A 19,056-nucleotide genomic window follows, 5' to 3' on the forward strand; every position below is an offset into this window, starting at 1 on the left:
CACAGAAACAGACCTTTCGGTCCAACCCATCCACGCCGACCAGATATCCCAACCCAATCTAGTCCCACCCGCCAATACCTGACCCGTATCCCTCCAAACCCTTCCTATTCATATAGCCATCCAGGTGCCTTTAAATGTTGTAATTGTATTAGCCTCCACCACTTCCTCTGCCAACTCATTCCATACACATACCACCCTCTGAGTGAAATAGTTGCCCCTTAAGTCTCTTATTTTTATATCTTTCTCCTCTCACCCTAAACCTATGCCCTCTAGTTCAGGACTCCCCCTTCTCAGGGAAAAGATTTTGCCTATCCATGCCCCTCATGATTTTGTAAACCTCTATAAGGGCACCCCTCAGCCTCCGAAGCTCCAGGGAAAACAGCCCTAGCCTATTCAACCTCTCCCTATAGCTCAAATCCTCCAACCCTGGCAACATCCTTGTAAACCTTTTCTGAACCCTTTCAAGTTTCAGAACATCTTTTTGATAGGAAGGAGACCAGAATTGCATGCAATATTCCAACAGTGGCCTAACCAATATCCTGTACAGCTGCAACATGACCTTCCAACTCCTGTACTCAATACTCTGACCAACAAAGGAAAGCATACCGAATGGCTTCTTCACTATCCTATCTACCTGCGACTCCACTTTCAAGGACTCTTTGTTCAGCAACACTTCCAAGGACCTTACCATTAAGTGGTCCTACTAAGATTTGCTTTCCCAAAATGCAGCACCTTACATTTATCTAAATTAAACTCCATCTGCCACTTATCAGGGTTAAATTCTATCTGCCACTGATCTGCCCATTTGATCAATCTGTTTATATCCTGCTGGAATCTAATATCTCCTTGTTCACCGTCGAGCAACCAGCCAATTTTTATGTCATCTGCAAACTTACATATCACCACCCCACATTCTCATTTACCTGTGTATCATTTATGAATATTGCAAACAATAAGGGACTGAGCACTGATCCCTGTGGTCTGCCACTACACACTGGAGTCCAGTCCCGCAAACAGCCTTTTACTACCACCCTCTGCCTCCTCTCACTCAGCCAATTTTGAATCCTATTTGCCAAGTGACCCTGGATCCCATGGGCTTTTAGTTTCTTTGTCAGCTTCCCATGTTGAATCTCATCGAAGACCTTTCCTGGCCTGGCCAACATTTATCTCTCATCCAAGAGATGTGGGCGGCACGGTGGCACAGTGGTTAGCACTGCTGCCTCACAGTGCCAGAGACCCGGGTTCAATTCCCGCCTCAGGCGACTGACTGTGTGGAGTTTGCATGTTCTCCCCGTGTCTGCGTGGGTTTCCTCCGGGTGCTCCGGTTTCCTCCCACAGTCCAAAGATGAATTGGCCATGCTAAATTGCCCGTAGTGTTAGGTAAGGGGTAAATGTAAGGGTATGGGTGGTTACGCTTCGGCGGGTCGGTGTGGACTTGTTGGGCCGAAGGGCCTGTTTCCACACTGTAATGTAATCTAAAAAAGAGGTCAATCAAGATCAATTAACTGGTTGTTATTACACTGCTGTTTGAGGGAGTTTATTGTGTGCAAGTTGGCTGCCATGTTTCCTAATGAAAAATGACTAAACTTCAAAAAGCACTTCATTAGCTGTAAAGCACTTTGAGATGTCAAATGGTCACAAAGAGCTCAAAAAGCTCTTTCTAACATCAGTACAAGTTCAAATCTGGGCAATAATGTTTGGATGCTTATAAGTTTAGATAAGAACACCAGAGATTGGCTAGTAGTGCATTGGAATAGATTAGATTTAGATTTAGATTAGATTACATTACAATGTGGAAACAGGCCCTTCGGCCCAACAAGTCCACACCGACCCGCCGAAGCGCAACCCACCCATACCCCTACATTTACCCCTTATCTAACACTACGGGCAATTTAGTATGGCCAATTCACCTGACCCTGCACATCTTTGGACTGTGGGAGGAAACCGGAGCACCCAGAGGAAACCCACGCAGACACGGGGAGAACGTGCAAACTCCACACAGTCAGTCGCCTGAGGCGGGAATTGAACCCGGGTCTCTGGCGCTGTGAGGCAGCAGTGCTAACCACTGTGCCACCATGCCGCCCACAAATAGACAAGCCTAAAAGTCAAAAAGACATGATGAGGGATGGAGCAGTAAATGAACTGAATAAATGGATGGCTGTATCTTAACTATAGGAGCTGCACTTTCTTTTCTCACCTGAGTTGCTTTATATTTTTTTTAACAGCATCTGGTTTGAATAAAAGATTTAATTTCTTCCTTTCACAAAAAACCTTCCTCCTACTTCTAGTTTTCACTCCCCTCACAGATACCCAATATTTATGAAATCTGGCTTGCACGTTAATGTGACCATTTTTGAAGCATGCTTAATAATAGCTCCTGCCTCTGTGCACAAGATAGAAATCCAGTTTGATTCTGTAGAGATTTTCATATCTGAAGGTGTTAACTGCTTGAACAAAGCACTTATCAACCTGCATTATTTGGGGACAAAGGGAAGATTCTCTTTGCTGAAGTTGATCTGACAAACTGAATCCGGGAAAAAGAATGTCATGATCACTGTTGTATTTAAAAACATGAAATGAGGGAACTGAGAAGGGATCATTCCAACTATAAATTTTTTTTCTAATTTCCTCCTCTAGATTGTAGGAACATGGCAAAGCACAGATTCAAGCTCTCCATTTCATTAATGTCCAAGACATCAGCTTGTTTGCTGCCGTTCATTCATTTTTCAATGTAATGGACACATTCTTAACTTGCTTGGGAATACCCAACTCGGGGCAGAAGAGATGGTCTTGCAATAAACATTCCATCGCCCTTAATTTGCTCTCAGGAATGGACACAAACAAGTACAACTTCCAAAATAAAGATAGAGTATAATTGCCCACAATACAATTCACATACCCCCATGATTTAGAAAGGAATCCTGCTGGTGCTCTATATAAAATTGTTGATCAAGTTATCTCCACTCTATCATCAATTCCTTCTGGTGCAGTCTGTTTCTTTTAAGTTTAATTTCTGGATTGTCTTTTCATCTGATTCACTAAATGTCTTTTACAAAGGGAAGCTGCCACTCTTACTTTGTGTGACTCCAGACCCATAGCAACATGCTTGACCCTTAAATGCCTGCTCATTAAGACATCGTATTTTGGTACTCCACTATGACAGTAATCTATATCCTTATGCAGAAAGACTGGACAGCAATCAGGCAGAGGCTAATACATGACAAGGAGCATTCATCATATATATATATATATATATATATATATATATATATATATACTGCAAGTCTAGTGGTAAGACAGACAAATGAATGCAGTGTCCTCTCCCAAGCAAAATGCCCAGCATTGAAGTGCTAGCAATAGGACAAGACAGGTCATTCATAAATGTACATGCTTGATATTGGACTACAAAAAATTGGAGTAGTCCATTTGGTCCATTCAGTCTGCTCTGCCATCAACATTATCATGGCTGACCTGATACTCTTCAACTTATTTTCCGGCCTTATCCCCATAACCCTTCAGGCAAAGCAGAAGACTTCCAGGAGGACAACTGAAATGCTTTAAGGATGTCCTCCAGATATCTATGAAGAGTTCAAACATCCCTGCTGACCCTTGGTCACGGATGCTTTTGGTTTATGACCAACAAAATGGAGAAAATCCATTTAAAAAGGCATGGAGTTTTTCTCAGGAACATTCAAAAGTGAAGTTGGGGCATTCAAAAGAGTGCACAAACCTCCAAACAACTACTACTCTGCATTTTATGCATTGGACTTATCAGCCATCTCAGAACCCATGACCAGAACCATCAAGTCATATCAATCCCAATGGGATGACTAAGAAGGAAAGCATTTACACAACACAAGTAGCAGGTAATGGAAAGTTCCAACAACGCAGATAAACTAACCATGAATCCTTGACAGTCAATTGCATTACCAACAGTCAACATCCTAGGGGGTTATCATCTACCAGAAAATGGACTAACCATATAAATATAGTGAATACGCGACCAAGTCAGTGGTTGGGATTCAGCAGTGAGCAAATCACTTCCTGACTCCAAGCTGGTCTAAAATCTACAAGGCACAAACCAGAAATATGACAGAATAGTCTCCACTTGACTGGATGTGTACAGCTCAAACAACAATTACGAAACTCAACATTATTCAAGACAAAGAGATCTTCTTGAATGCAATTTATCCACTATCTTCAACATTGACTCTTCACCACTGATGCACATTGATAAGTTTGTATCACCTACATAACGTACCACAGTAACTCCTTTGACAATACTTAACAAAACTAAAACCTCAACTACTTAGAAGGATTAGGACTGAAAACAGGGATTACCACTGCCTGCAAATTCCTCTCCAAACACCATTCTGACTTGGAACCATGGTGTCATCCTTTGTCCCTGCATCAATTATCCTAACAACACTATACCTCTGACTGCAACAGATGACCAGCAGCAGTTTGAAAAGGTAACTCGTGCTCTCCATCTTAAATATAATTTGGGATAAACAAAATCTGTTATTATCATCAACCCCCATAAAAGAATAAAACACAAATCTTAAAAATGTGTTCGAATCACTTCAAAGCCTTGAAATCTCTTAGTTGGGGACAGGACCCCAAATGGGGTTACAGATTGCAAATCTTGAGGAAGCATATATCATTATAGAGATGAGACTGCATTCTAACAGTTTTATGCTTTACCCGGCCCCTACCTCACAATCTTCTTTTGAAGAAGCTTTTGGCTTCCCATACATAACATTTCCCTCTTTTGCGATTTGTCAATTTTTGTTTAATTACACCTCAACAAAACATCTGCCTTAAAATTGTTGCACAAATGTGGTTATGTTCGAATAAAGCATTGGATACAAAAGTCAAAATATGTTCAATTACCTACCACTGTACCTACATCCCTGAATTTAATACAAACCCTCCTTTAGGTGAGGAAGTCAACACAAATTTACTGCTGACGTCCCATTAGAAACATGGAATTATACGATAGTTAAAGGATATTAACAACGAAAGTAAACTCTCTATTTTAAAAACTTGAATCCCCACATTATAATGTTTACATTTGAAACTTGTCTTTCCTTTAAGACACTTTTATAAAAGTAGGAACAACATTACCACCCTAACATCCGGGGATTATTCCCTTATCAACATGGCCGCCGCTGACCCCCCCCCACCCGGGCCTTCACCTCGAAACAGCGACTTTACCAACGCTCCCGGCAAACACCGCGCACCAAATAGCTACAGACCAATCGGAAAGAGGGAAGTGGGATTGGCGTGTTCTGATTGGATGGCGTTCACGGAAGCGCACTTTTTAAATGTGTAGCTGAGAGCGGCCGCGGGGCGCTTGCTGGAGCTTTGGGTTTTGGGGTGGTGGGTTTCGAGAGTCGCTAAGGAATCATCCGGACAGGTCTTCATCGAAAAGGATTCGCCAACTTTTCGTCTGCTTTGGTAAGATTGAGTCCAGGCCTGTCTTAATAAAAGAATTAGCTTTGAAGCCTCCCTGGGCTGAAATGGTTGATGGAGACTTTGGCCGCCTTTTGTATTGGATTGAACTGTGTTAAAATCAGGACTGCGATTAATCTGTAAATTAACAGCGCGAGATTTTCCCAGCTTAATTTACTACGTTGACACAATCATAGTAAAGTTTATTGACGAAGTTTGTATCTTTTTAAAGGCTGGGGTCTCGCTTTTGTGAGAAATATTCATTGTTTCCACCTTGGCTTACCCATAATATTCGCTCCATAATGATCCAGGAGTGATCTGCAGCCTGACTTTAAACATCTTTCGTCCGCTGTGAAAAATAAATTAGTATTCTCGAAAAATTATCCCTGCTGGAGTCATAAAGGATTTTTAAACTTGGTAGCAAAGTTTGTTTTCCATTCTCCCCAAAGTGACGTGTGTCCGTCTTTAAACAAAAATTTTGGCGGAGCCCCATTATAGCGAACTGTTTCATATGAAGTTTTGACATTTAACGGTGGAGTGGGTTTTAATTTTTGTTATATAATAGAAACTGCACCCAATTTACCCGAGATTTTAAATCTTCGAAGAAACTAGGATTAATCTTTGTTTGAAACCTAATGTTTCAAGCATAGTTTTTGTTTCAGTAAAACGAATGAAAACTGGGTTAGTGAAAAATAACGAAGTTTCTCAAAATAAAGTAGGAAGTTGTTACCCAAATGATGTTTTTCTGAAGGTTGTCGTTTAAGACCTTCTTTAGATCAGTGTCTATATGTGGAATTTAACTGCATACATGGTTTAGTTCAGCTCCTTTCTTTTAAAAAAAAAACTTACTTGCTCAAAAAGGAGGTAGTTAAATCACCCTGACCAGACGAATTACACCCCAGACTTCTGGAGGTGAGACATGGAGATTGTGTGGGTTTTTCAGGAATCACTTAACTAATTTCAGGAGAGTCGGAGAGGACTCTCCTTGAATTCGTGGCTAATCTAACACCCTTGTTTAGAAGGGAAGGAGGCAGAAAACAGGAAATTATAGGTCTGTTAACCTGAACCTCAGTTGGTGAGATTTTAGAGACCGTTATTAAAGATAAGTGCAGAGTCTTTGGAAGTACATGGTAAAAATCAGGCTGAGTCAGCATGGTTCATTCAGGGGAGATCACATCTGACAAATATTATAATTATTTAAGGAGGTAATGAGCAATTTAGAAAAAGGTGAACCTGTGGACATGATCTATTTGGATTTCCAGAAGGCCTTTGACAGGATGCAAGCACAGGAGACTGCTAAATAAGTTAAGACCCCATGGTAATAGGGTCTAGTTACTAGCATGGTTAGAGGATTGGCTAACTGATCAAAGGCAGACAGTAGTCTTTCTCAAGATTGCAGCTGGCAGCTAGTGGATGTTTGCAGGGGTCAGTGTTGGGACCCCAGCTACTCATGTTGTGTGTTAATGACGTGGGTGAATGAACCAAGGACATTGTTGCTAAATTTACAGATGACACAAAGATAATGGAGGGACAGTGGTGTTGAGGAAGTGGGAAGATTGCAGAAGGACTTGGACAGATTAGGAGCATGGGCAAAGAAGTGGCAAATGCAATACATTGTAGGAAAGTGTCAGATTGTGTACTTTAATAGGAAGAATAAAGACCAGACTATTTTGTATTGGTGGGGGAGGTTTCGCAATCTGAAGCACAACAGCCTTGAGAACCCTGAACGAGGATTCCTAAGGCTAACATGCAGGTTCATGATGGCAGTTAAGGCAAATGGAATTCCAGCCCTCTTCAAATGAATGCTGATATTCAAGAGCAGAGATGTACTGCTGAAGCTGTATAAGACTGCATTTGAAATGTTATGAGCAGTTTTGGGTCCTGTACCTAGGGAAGGGCATGCTGGCATCAGAGGGGGTCCAGAGGAGGTTTGCAAAAATGATCCCAGGATGAATGGCTTGTCATTGAGGGACAGTTGAGAACTCTGGTTCTGTACTTGATGGTAGTCATAAGAACGAGGGAGGATCTGTTTGCAATTTATAGAATATTGAGAGGCCTGGAGAGAGAGTGGAGGTGTAGAAGATGCTTCCAAAAGCAGAAGAGATTAGGACCCAGGGACGTGGCCTCAGTGTGAGGTGATGGCCTTTAGAGCTGAATTTCAGAAGGGTAGTGAATCTGTGGAACTCAATGCAACAAAAGGCTATGGAGGCCAAGTCTTTGAGTGTATTTAAGACTGAGGTAGGTTCTTGATTAGATGGGGAATCGAGGGTTATGGAGCAGTTGAGAAACATCAGCTAGATCGAATACTGGAGCAGACTCGATGGGCCAAATGGCCTAATTCTGTCCTATCTGAAAATGTATGGCTGGAAAAGTGCAGCAGGTCAGGCAGCATCCAAGGAACAGGAGAATTGACGTTTCGGGCATAAGCCCTTCTTCAGGAATGAGGAAAGTGTGCCCAGCAGGCTAAGATAAAAGATAGAGAGGAGGGACTTGGGGGAGAGGCATTGGGTATGCACCTTCCCCTGCAACCGCAAGAAATGCAAAACTTGCGCCCACACCTCCCCCTTACTTCCTTCCAAGGCCCCAAGGGATACTTCCATATCCGCCACAAATTCACCTGCACCTCCACACACATCATCTATTGCATCCGCTGCACCCGATGTGGCCTTCTCTATATTGGGGAGACAGGCCGCCTACTTGCGGAACGGTTCAGAGAACACCTCTGGGACACCCGGACCAACCAACCCAATCACCCCGTGGCTCAACACTTCAACTCCGCCTCCCACTTCACCAAGGACATGCAGGTCCTTGGACTCCTCCATCGCCAGACCATAGCAACACGACGGTTGGAGGAAGCGCGCCTCATCTTCTGCCTAGGAACCCTCCAACCAGAAGGGTTGAACTCAGATTTCTCCAGTTTCCTCATTTCCCCTCCCCTCACCTTGTCTCAGTCAAATCCCCCGAACTCAGCACCGCCTTCCTAACCTACAATCTTCTTCCTGACCTCTCCGCCCCCACCCCACTCCGGCCTATCACCCTCACCTTGACCTCCTTCCACCTATCGCATTTCCAACGCCCCTCCCCCAAGTCCCTCCTCCTACCTTTTATCTAAGCCTGCTGGGCACACTTTCCTCATTCCTGAAGAAGGGCTTATGCCCGAAACATCAATTCTCCTGTTCCTTGGATGCTGCCTGACCTGCGCTTTTCCAGCAACACATTTTCAGCTCTGATCTCCAGCATCTGCAGTCCTCACTTTCTCCCCTAATTCTGTCCTAATCTTGTGTTAAAAATACACAATTTTCAGGCCAGTAAGAAATGTGGAAATGAAACCCAACATTTCCAGAAGCTTGTGATTGTAAATGTTGAACATCTGATTGTAGTGTGATTACTGCTTGAATGCCTATTTGTAAGCAGACCTTTACAGAATCACCAGGTTCTCTAAAGTTCAAAAGAACTTTGCAATTAAGAAGTATCTGACTAAGTTGTTTGGTTATGCGTGTTGCAGTTAGTGTTAAAATTAAGGTATCTTGTATCTACAGTAAGATTTGGTGGATTTGTTTGCATTGTATTGTTGCAGTGAAATTGTTTAATGAGCAAAAAGAACTCCATTACAGTACAATTTGTTCATCTCACAAAGGAAGTCTCCAAAGAATCAACTAAATGCTCGGTTGAGAGGTTACCAAAAAATACACTTGAGTTTAGAGCCTTTCACAGCCACCAAATATCTCAATGTGCTTTGCAGCTAATGAACAGTAAGTATTTAAATACTGGGAGGACCGTAGTAGGCCTGAGACAGTGCTCTACTGAGGCAGAGAGATTTGTGGATATGTTGTCAATTAAGTGCGCTGTTTTATGGTTGGTTGGACAGTATCAAGCTCCTTGAGTATTGTTGAAGCTGAACTCCCCCACACAAGTGGGGAATGTTCCATCATATTCCTGACTTGACCCTTGTAGATGAAGGATAGGCTTTGGGAGTCAGGAAGTGAATTACTTGCTGCAGGACTTTGAGCCTCTGGCCTGCTCTTGAGCCACTATTTATATGGCTAGTCCAGTTCAGTTTCTGCTCAATGGTAACCCCAGGATGTTGATAGTGGGGAATTCATTGATGAAAATGCTGTTGAATATCCAGGGGCAGCAGCTAGATTGTTTCTTATTGGAGATGGTCATTGTCTGGTATTTGTGTAGCATGAATGTTACTTGCTACTTTCAACCCAACCCAAAATTTGACCATGGCCTATTTCAGTACCTGAAGAGTTGTGAATGGTGCTGAATGTTGTGCAAACATCCCCACTTCTAACCTTATGATGGTGGGAGAGTCATTAAGGCAGCTGAAGTTGGTTGGGCCGAGGGCACTGACTCAAAGAAACTTGGGTAGAAATGTCCTGGAGCTGAGATGACCGACCACCAACAACTGCCACCATCTTCCTTTTACCAGATATAACGCCAACCAGCAAAATTTTCCAACTGAGTCCCATTGACTCTAGTTTCGCGAGAGATCCATGGCGTCATAGTTGGTGAAATGTAACCTTGATGTTTTGGACTGTCACTTCCTCTCTCCTCTGGAATTCAGCTTTTCTGCTCATGTTTGCACTAACGTGTAAGGAGAGTGGGGTGCTGGAAAAGCACAGCAGGTCAGGCAGCATCCGAGGAGTAGGAGAATCAACGTTGTGGGGAAGAGCCCTTCATTGACCCCACTCTCGACTCTGATCTGAAGTTCTCACTTTCTCCTGTAATGAGATCAGGAGCTGAATGGCCCCAGTGGAACCCAACCTACTGTCAGTGAGTGGATATTTGCTGAGTCGATGACACTTGATAGCATTTGATGGCATCCTCAATCACTTTACTGATCAGCTGGACAGGATTTCTTTTTTGCTTCTTTGTGTATGGGATATATCTGGACAATGTTGTTGCGTAGATGTCAGTATTGTAGTTGTACTGGAACAACTTGGCTGGGGGGTGACACCAGTTCTGGTGCATGAGTCTTCAGTACTATTACTGTACTATTGTTTGGGCCTATAACTCTTGCAGTATCCAGTGCTTCTAACAGTTTCTTGATATTATGTGGAGCAGATTGAATTGGTCAAAACTGGTGTCAGATGCTGGGGACCTTCGAAGGATCATCCACTTGGCTCTTCTGGTTGAAGATTGTTATGAATGCTTCAGCCTTCTCTTTTGGATGTTTCTAATCTAATAATTCTTCTTTGGATGCTGCTTTTTTTTTTAAGAAAGGCACATGTTTGTGTCACAACACTAGGAAGAGCACTTCCTGCAAATGCTCAGATGCAATGACAGTTGCCTGTATTAAAATGAAAAGTCATTATAGAAAACCCAACATAGGGTTCTGTGGTGCAGTTGCATTAGAAGCCCAACTTCCACATTTGAGGTCTAGTCTATTTGCTATTGACTTGCATCTGGAACAGACAGCAGGGAGTGTAATGTGGAAGCAAAGAGCGCTGAGAAGCTGTGGGGTGGGAGTGGGCTGAGGTTTTGGTCTGCACAATGATACAAAGCTTTAGAAAGCTTTATAGGAGATTTTGCAAGGTTTGTGAAGATTTGTAGGTCAGGTTAAGGTTTCGGGTGTAGGTTTGCTCACTGAGCTGTAGGTTTGATATCCAGACGTTTCATTACCTGACTAGGTAACATCAGTGGCGACCTCCATGTGAAGCAAAGCTGCTGTCTCCTGCTTTCTATTTGTTTGTCCTGGCTGGGGTTCCTGGGGTTTGTGGTGATGTCATTTCCTGTTCGTTTTCTGAGGGGTTGATGGTATCTAGATCTGTGTGTTTGTTTATGGCATTGTGGTTGGAGTGCCAGGCCTCTAGGAATTCTCTGGCATGTCTTTGCTTAGCCTGTCCCAGGATAGATGTGTTGTCCCAGTCGAAATGGTGGTTTTTTTCACCCGTGTGTAGGGCTACAAGGGAGAGAGGGTCGTGTCTTTTTGTGGCTAGCTGGTGTTCGTGTATCCTGGTGGCTAACTTTCTTCCTGTTTGTCCTACATAGTGTTTGTGGCAGTCCTTGCACGGAAGTTTGTAGAGGAGGTTGGTTTTGTCCATGGGTTGTACTGGGTTTTTTAAGTTGTTAGTTTTTCTTTGAGAGTGTTGGTGGGTTTGTGCTACTAGGATTCCGAGGGGTCTTAGTAGTCTGGCTGTCATTTCTGAAAATTCAAAACAAAAATCCGCAGATTCCTCAAGAACAAACCACAACAAGCAGACCAAACACAGCCAGAAACCCTAACCACTTTACCATACATCAAAGTTGTTTCAGAAATGACTGCCAGACTACTAAGACCCCTCGGAATCCTAGTAGCACACAAACCCACCAACACACTCAAACAAAAACTAACAAACTTAAAAGACCCAGTACAACCCATGGACAAAACCAACTTCCGTGCAAGGACTGCCACAAACAGGAAGAAAGTTAGCCACCAGGATACATGAACACCAGCTAGCCACAAAAAGACATGACCCTCTCTCCCTCATAGCCCTACACACGGATGAAAAAAAACACCATTTCGACTGGGACAACACGTCTATCCTGGGACAGGTTAAGCAAAGACATGCCAGGGAATTCCTAGAGGCCTGGCACTCCAACCACAATGCCATAAACAAACACATAGATCTAGATATTATCTATCAACCCCTCAGAAAATGCACATGAAATGACATTACCACAAACCCTAGGAACCCCATCCAGGACAAACATATGAATAGAAAGCAGGAGACAACAGCTTCGCTTCACTTGGAGATCGTTCGAAGGTCCCCAGCATCTGACACCAGTTTTGACCAATTCAATCTGCTCCACATAATATCAAGAAACTGTTAGAAGCACTGGATACTGCAAGAGTTATAGGCCCAAACAATAGTACAGCAATAGTACTGAAGACTCATGCACCAGAACTGGTGTCACCCCCAGCCAAGATGTTACCTAGCCAGGTAATGAAACGTCTGGATATCAAACCTACAGCTCAGCGAGCAAACCTACACCCCTTTATAGGAGGTGCTGGCAGCTGCACTAGGAGAGAGTAGCAGCCAAAACCCTGAATCGTGAAGTGCATTCTCACACTGCACAAATGTTGCCTCACCAGTGGAAATATTCCAGCATTTTCTGTTCTTCCCAAGCTTTTCATCCTGTTCAGATGTGGCAGGCATTGCAGGGCTTGGAGAAATTCACAATCTTGAGATTGAATCTTCTGGAGCAAACAGTTACAGAATCTGCATGTCTGTACGGTAAATGTATGTTTTAAAATGTTTAGTCTTTTTGAAGATATTTCGCATTCTAATTATATACTATCTTTCATATTTTAAATTCCCACCAGCAAACCAAACAAAGCTGCCCGTGAACATGTCTTATTGTCCTTGCAACTTTTGACCGTGATGGCATTCAAAAACCTGTGTATATTTTCAAGCTTCTGAACTTTAGCTTTAGACTTCTGTGTTCCAGTCAGTTCAACTTTGCAATTTGCAATTATTTTGCCATTTAACTATTTGTTGTTAATGTGCTGAAAGGCTTTATAGGACAATGTCAGAACTGAAAAAATTATGACATCAAGAATAACTGAAAAGATAAGAGTTGACTCTTCTGGGGGAGAAAAAGAAAGCCGTAAGAGTTGAGCCAACAAGTAGTTTTTAAGATTAGAATCATAGAATCCCTACAGTGTGGAAACAAACCCTTCGGCACAACAAGTCTGCACTGATCCTCCAAAGAGTACCCCACCCAGACCCTTACCCTATTACTCCGTATTTTACCTCTTGACTAATACATCTAACCTACCACAAGCCTGAACTCTACAGGCAATTTAGTATGGCTAAGAGGTGGTGACCCTCAGGTTAAACCGTCATTAGTTGCCTCTGCTCTAATAAGAGTGAGTAACCCTATGGTCTGGTAACACTACGGTGACTTGACCTTACCGAGCCAACAAAAATGTATTGCATGTGGGGATAGTCTACAGATAAAGGATATAAGTGTAAGCTAGTCACTTTCTCTCAATAGAGAATTCAGAAGAAACCTATTTGCTCAGACCCTAATTGCTTTGTGTTGCATTTATTTTTACTGTCTATTGTTTAAATCTGGTTCTTTGCCTTCTCAAGCCTTCCACCAAGGGGAATTGTGCCCAGACCCATCACAATATTAAACATTTCTGTAAATCTTCTCTTAGTCTTTTATGAGGCGATGAAACCCAGTTTCTTCAATCTATTCCTATAACCAATATGAACCATTCACGAAAATGTTTTGTGACTTCATATCCTTGCTAACTGTGGTACCTAACACTGTATATTTCAGTTGAGGCCCAAAAAATGATTTGCTTATCACCTTCTTGCACCACAACCCACATCCTAGGTGTGCATTTTAAAAATCCATTAAAATTACCCTTCTATCAATTTTATTTTCTGAATACTCCTAGCTGCTGAAAATTGTCCTCAGCAAGCTGGGGTGATCCCTAAAGCCTTTAGCTTGTTGGTCAAAGTAATGCATGGCCATTTAATCATCGTTCCCTTTGTGATCCCACTAGTGACTGGACAAAATGCAGCTTTGTTCTCATTAGTGAGTACTTGCTTGTCTCAGCGGTGACCGTGAACACCCTCCATTCACTGATTTCTTTTGTCTTTGTATTTCTGTCCCTTTGTTTGTGTTTCTTTTACCTTTCCTATAACCAATCATGGCCTGTTCCAAGATTAAGTTACAAAAGGCTAACCTATTCTTCAATTCAATTTACCACCTTTGGTTCTAATCCCTTGTCTAACATCAGGTGGTATCTCTGTCCTAAAAGTTCCTTATTGTGCCAGAGTCTGCAATCTATCAGACCAGATCTTTCCAGATTCGTAGACTCCGACAACACTGAAACAGACACTTTGGTCCAACTTGTCCATGCTGACCAATTTTCCCAAACGAAATGAGTCCGATTTACCCGTGCTTGGCTCCACATCCTTCTAAACCTTTCTGATTCATGTACCTGTCCAAATGTCTGTTAAATGTTACAACTGTACCTGCATCTAACACCGCCTCTGACAGTTAGTTTGTTCCACATATGAACAACCCTCTCTGTGAAAATGTTGCCCCTCAGGTCCATTTTCAAATCTTTCTCATGTCAACTTCAAAACTAAAGGGCTAATTTTAAACTTCCATAGCCTAGGTAAAAGACCTTTTGCTATTCACCTTATCTACGTCCCCCATGACCTTGTAAATCTCTATAAGGTCACCCTTCAACCTCCTACATTCCAGTGAAAAAAAGTCCCAGCCTATCAAGCCTCTCTTTGTAACTCAAATTGTCCAGTCCGGGTAACATCCTTATAAATATTTTATGTACTCTCTCCAATTTAATAATATCTTTTGAGTGGCAGAAATGGCCCCAATCTTTCCCTTAACTGACTGCAATCTAATTTTATGTATATGGCCCTCTTCTCCCCACCCCCAAACCCCCTCCCGATTTCCCCACCAGGGAAGAGTTATTTTCTGAAACCTTGCAAATCCCTTCAAAACTTCTGTAGGGAAAAACCAAAAAGAACTGTTTAGGGACTTATTCTTTTAACTCATCTGCTGTTTTGAAAAGTAATACTCTTGCTGTGTAAATTGCTTTGGTACCTCATGCATGAAGAAAACTTACCCAAGCTTGGAAACAGCACATATTTGTACTGTAGGTGAACAGAGTGAGAAATTGCTAATATCAATTTTTTCTCTCGTGCAGTTCCTCTTGTAAACCAAAACTAAAAATGTCAGTCCCAAACTCTTCGAGCAAAAAAGAAGAAAAGGGCAAGAACATACAAGTGGTTGTACGATGCAGGTAAGAGAAACAAATATCTTGTGTTACAAACTGTGTGTGGTGTGACCTGAGTTGCAAAGGAAAGCTTGTCAAATCCTTTTTTTTTCCAAAAAGGTTTCCTTTTTTAGATGAAGCTAATTGTATTGAAAACTCCTGAGGAAAAATATCTTGTTTTGCTACTTCAGTTACGTGGTAAAGCAAACTTGTGGCTTAGTTAGCCATCTAAACATGTGTGTCCAAGATTTGACTCTGGCTTGGCTCGTGTCGAATTGGCTTCAGTTCAGTTGAGCATCAGAGGCTACAATTGGAATTTGCACTCCTGGACTGGGAAGGATTAATATGCTTCTGTAATCTGGCGAATGTCCTGAAGAGTTATATGTATGTACATAATTGAAGAAGGACTGAAACTCTTCGATACTCGAACTGTGATTAATCTAGAATGCTCTGTGTGTGCACTCAGTGGACACTTTGACCACAACAGAGGGAACCATGCTGCATTATAAGTAGGCGTCTTTCGGATGTCTACTGATAAAATAAATTACTCTGAAAATCTAAGCCCGTGCCTTTTTGGGAGATGTGAAGAGAAATCTCTGGGGAATTGGGGGTTGGTGGGAAGTGAAGATGAGAAGCCTCATGAGTATTGTTTACGAAGCTGTGAGTGAATAGTTTCTTCCCTTTGCAATAAAACAGCAAATGTTAAGAGACAGTTCTTTATAAATTTATCTGCCCTCAAATCTGAAAACAGCAATTAGGAAACTTAAGTTCAGGTAGGATAAAGTTGCCTACAGTCTGAAGGTCAGATTTTCACAGCAGTTTGGGCACCCATGGCTCTCGAGATATCTTGTTTGTATATATCTTTTCAGTTTTGTTGGACAACTAATTTTTTTTTTTGCAATTAAATACAGGATGAAATATGCAAAATGCATCATTTCACCTGATTAATTAATATTGTTATATGTAAAGGAGTCTTGAATTTCATTCTAATTTTAATTTTCTTCTCCACTTTTGACCCATCATCTTGTGTTATCTGTTTTCTTTATTCTGGCTTGCTGATGTTCTCTGCCCGTCATGAGTCTGATCTCCTTTTAGCAAGCCTTTAGTTTCTCCAGTTAATTTCAATCATGGGAGAGGAGATGCAGGAAAATGGTATTTCAAGCCTACCTACCAGGCATGATTTTATATTGATTCTTGTATTGCTTAAGCTTTTAGACTACTTATGATTTGAAAATTCTCATTTGTTTTGCTCTCATTCCTTAGCTGAAGTTGGTAGTTACTACTTTGAGCTGAATAATTTAAGCAGAAATTCAGCTGGTGTCTCATTGGGTTTTACTTCAGTGTTCTCTGTTTTTTTTTGCTATTTTTTGACCGAATTAGCAGTCCTCCTGTCCGAGACCTGATTTTAGGCTGTATGCCCTATGAACTGAACTTTTTTTTTAAAAGGTTTATACATTTCTTTCCTTTGAAGAAAGTTAGCCACTGTAAATATTAAAATGTTGTGCGGCATGTAATGTTTTCCACAGACCTTTCAGTTTAGCAGAGCGCAAGTCAAACTCCACCAGTGTGGTTGATTGTGACACTGTAAAGAAAGAAGTTAGTATACGTGCTTCCGGCCCAGGAGGTGAAAAGGCACCCAAAAAGTATACATTTGACATGGTAAGGACCTTGGTGTTTATCTCAAATACATAAAGCAACAGAATATCCATGAGTGAATGCTTAATAACGTATTTTTAACTCCAGGTATTTGGGCCCTGTGCAAAGCAAATTGACGTATATAAAAGCGTGGTATACCCCATCTTGGATGAAGTAATCATGGGATACAATTGTACCATTTTTGCGTAAGTTGAATCATTTTTCAATACCAATAGCAATAATGTAATCCATCTCATTTGCTTTAGGTGTTGCCTATGGATCACATTTATTTTCCCATTAACATGTTCATTTTTAGTTGATCTCCCAAGATCTCAGACAAAATGATTTTATACAAGATTTTCATGATTTGCACCACTTCTGCACCCCCCCCCCCCCCCCAACATTGCTCAGCTATCTGTCATGTACACTCATGTTCAAAGTTTTGAACCTAGCAGTGATCTTGCTTTTTGCACATTACAGGATGTGTTCCTGAAGAATCAATGATTATGAAAGTGAGCCATAAAAATTTACTTTGTTCACTGACTAATCATCAACCAATCAAAAATGATCACAGATGACCTTCACCAATGCGAATACCAGAAAACTGACCAAGAAAATCTCCTTTTCTCTTCCAAAGCTGCTACTTGCTGAGCACCAAAAAATTCCACTGTTCATTACTTTATTTTCCTTCTGTTTTCCACTGTTGAGTGATCATTGTATGTACATATGTAATACCCCAGCCCAATCCTGTCTTCACCAGTGAATCCTTGCCAACGTTTCCCTTCCTGACATTGCAGGTTGGATACACAGTATAACATGTCTACTGCTGTTCCAGCTGAGGTCAGCTAAGCTGGCTGTAAGCTAGGACCAGTCCAGACTTTGTGATCTGGAGATTAATCACTGCACGTGCTCTGAATGTTTGCTCCTGCTTTACAGTTGTGACTGTTCCTAAAATAGTTGTTAAATTGTTAAATATACTGTTAAATTTGGCTTAGGTATGGACAAACAGGTACTGGAAAAACCTTTACAATGGAAGGTGAAAGATCACAAAAGGAACAGTACACCTGGGAAGAAGTAAGTGGCAGATCCCTATAACGTTTAGTTTTGAAACTTATTTCTCCTTTTTTTGAGTAGTGGGCATTTGAAATTCTGTTAATACTTTTGGTAAAGCCACTATAAATTCATTCATTATTAATGAATGTCCATGACTTTATTTTTCCCTGACTAGTCGTGATGACGATTAAGAGAACTTGTGAAGTCAGCATGGTCATTTCGAACTGGCCTCATTTGAACAGAAGATAGCCAATTTCTTAGCAAATAAATGAATTTAAATTTCAAACGTTTCCATGTAAATGCAAGAATAAATATATAAATTATTACAAGATAGAAAACTTGCCTTTCTATAGGGCCTTTCACTGCTAATGATGTAGGGAAATGGCAACCAAACTCTTAACACGCAAGGTCAAAGTTATCAAGTGCGCATGGATGGTTGGTCCCTGTGCCATGAAGTATATAGCAAAAGTGAAGGTCTTGGAATGAGTAAATTGCCTTTTGACAATGTCCTGTGCTGTATTTGTGTGCTCAACTCTTAATTTACTGGGCAAGGGGAGAGGTCTTGGGTAATGATCATTGCTTGTTTTGTTAATAGGTTTCATTAATCCTATGTTCAAAATTACTTTTGTGTGCTAATTGAATTTAAGGCATGGTGGGATGAAATTAAGGGGTCAAATTTCTGCCATTTGAAGATTTGCTGCTGGAGTTTGCCTTTAGCAGTGAAAGAAATTGTAACTTGAAAACTGGCCTTTCATGGTGAACCTGTGTGTGTTGTTGACATGGTCAGACTGGATGATCTATTTGGGTCTTTCTGATTTTTCATTCCAGTCTGTTGATCCATAGGAAAACTATTTTGATAGAGATCTTGTGGATAAACTATTAAAATAAAGAGCTGTTGAATGAATGGTGCTGTTATTTGCTCTACTGGGTCACAGACCACAGCTGCCTGATTTCCTTGATCACTTTTTTATAAATAAATGAATCTGTAATTAATTGAAATAAGATTTGTTGGATTATTTTGGTGAAGGGTTTCCAACATTATAAACAGTTTTTATACATCAGAAGTACTCCATTTGCTTTTGAGTATGTTCTGAGGTACTGAAAGGTGTTATGTAACTTTTTTAAAAAAGTATGTAAACAGTATCTTTTATTAATCCCTTTGACAT

At 41.3% G+C, this 19,056-nt stretch overlaps 1 protein-coding gene across 1 annotated transcript in view; it reads left to right on the top strand.

Moving 5' to 3' along the window:
* The first annotated feature begins 5,360 nt into the window (after positions 1-5,360).
* Positions 5,361-19,056, top strand: part of kif11 (kinesin family member 11) — a 41,945-nt gene continuing 28,249 nt past the window's right edge. The window contains exons 1-5 of the mRNA XM_043712495.2: positions 5,361-5,460; positions 15,134-15,229; positions 16,729-16,861; positions 16,946-17,043; positions 17,833-17,911. Coding sequence (XP_043568430.1) covers positions 15,159-15,229; positions 16,729-16,861; positions 16,946-17,043; positions 17,833-17,911 — 381 coding nt within the window. The 5' untranslated portion in view covers positions 5,361-5,460; positions 15,134-15,158. The remainder of the gene's footprint in view (positions 5,461-15,133; positions 15,230-16,728; positions 16,862-16,945; positions 17,044-17,832; positions 17,912-19,056) is intronic.

Source organism: Chiloscyllium plagiosum, unplaced genomic scaffold (assembly GCF_037043375.1).
Source record: "Chiloscyllium plagiosum isolate Xiang-an unplaced genomic scaffold, Cpla_swu_hap1 HiC_scaffold_22, whole genome shotgun sequence".
Taxonomy (NCBI): Eukaryota; Metazoa; Chordata; class Chondrichthyes; order Orectolobiformes; family Hemiscylliidae; genus Chiloscyllium; species Chiloscyllium plagiosum.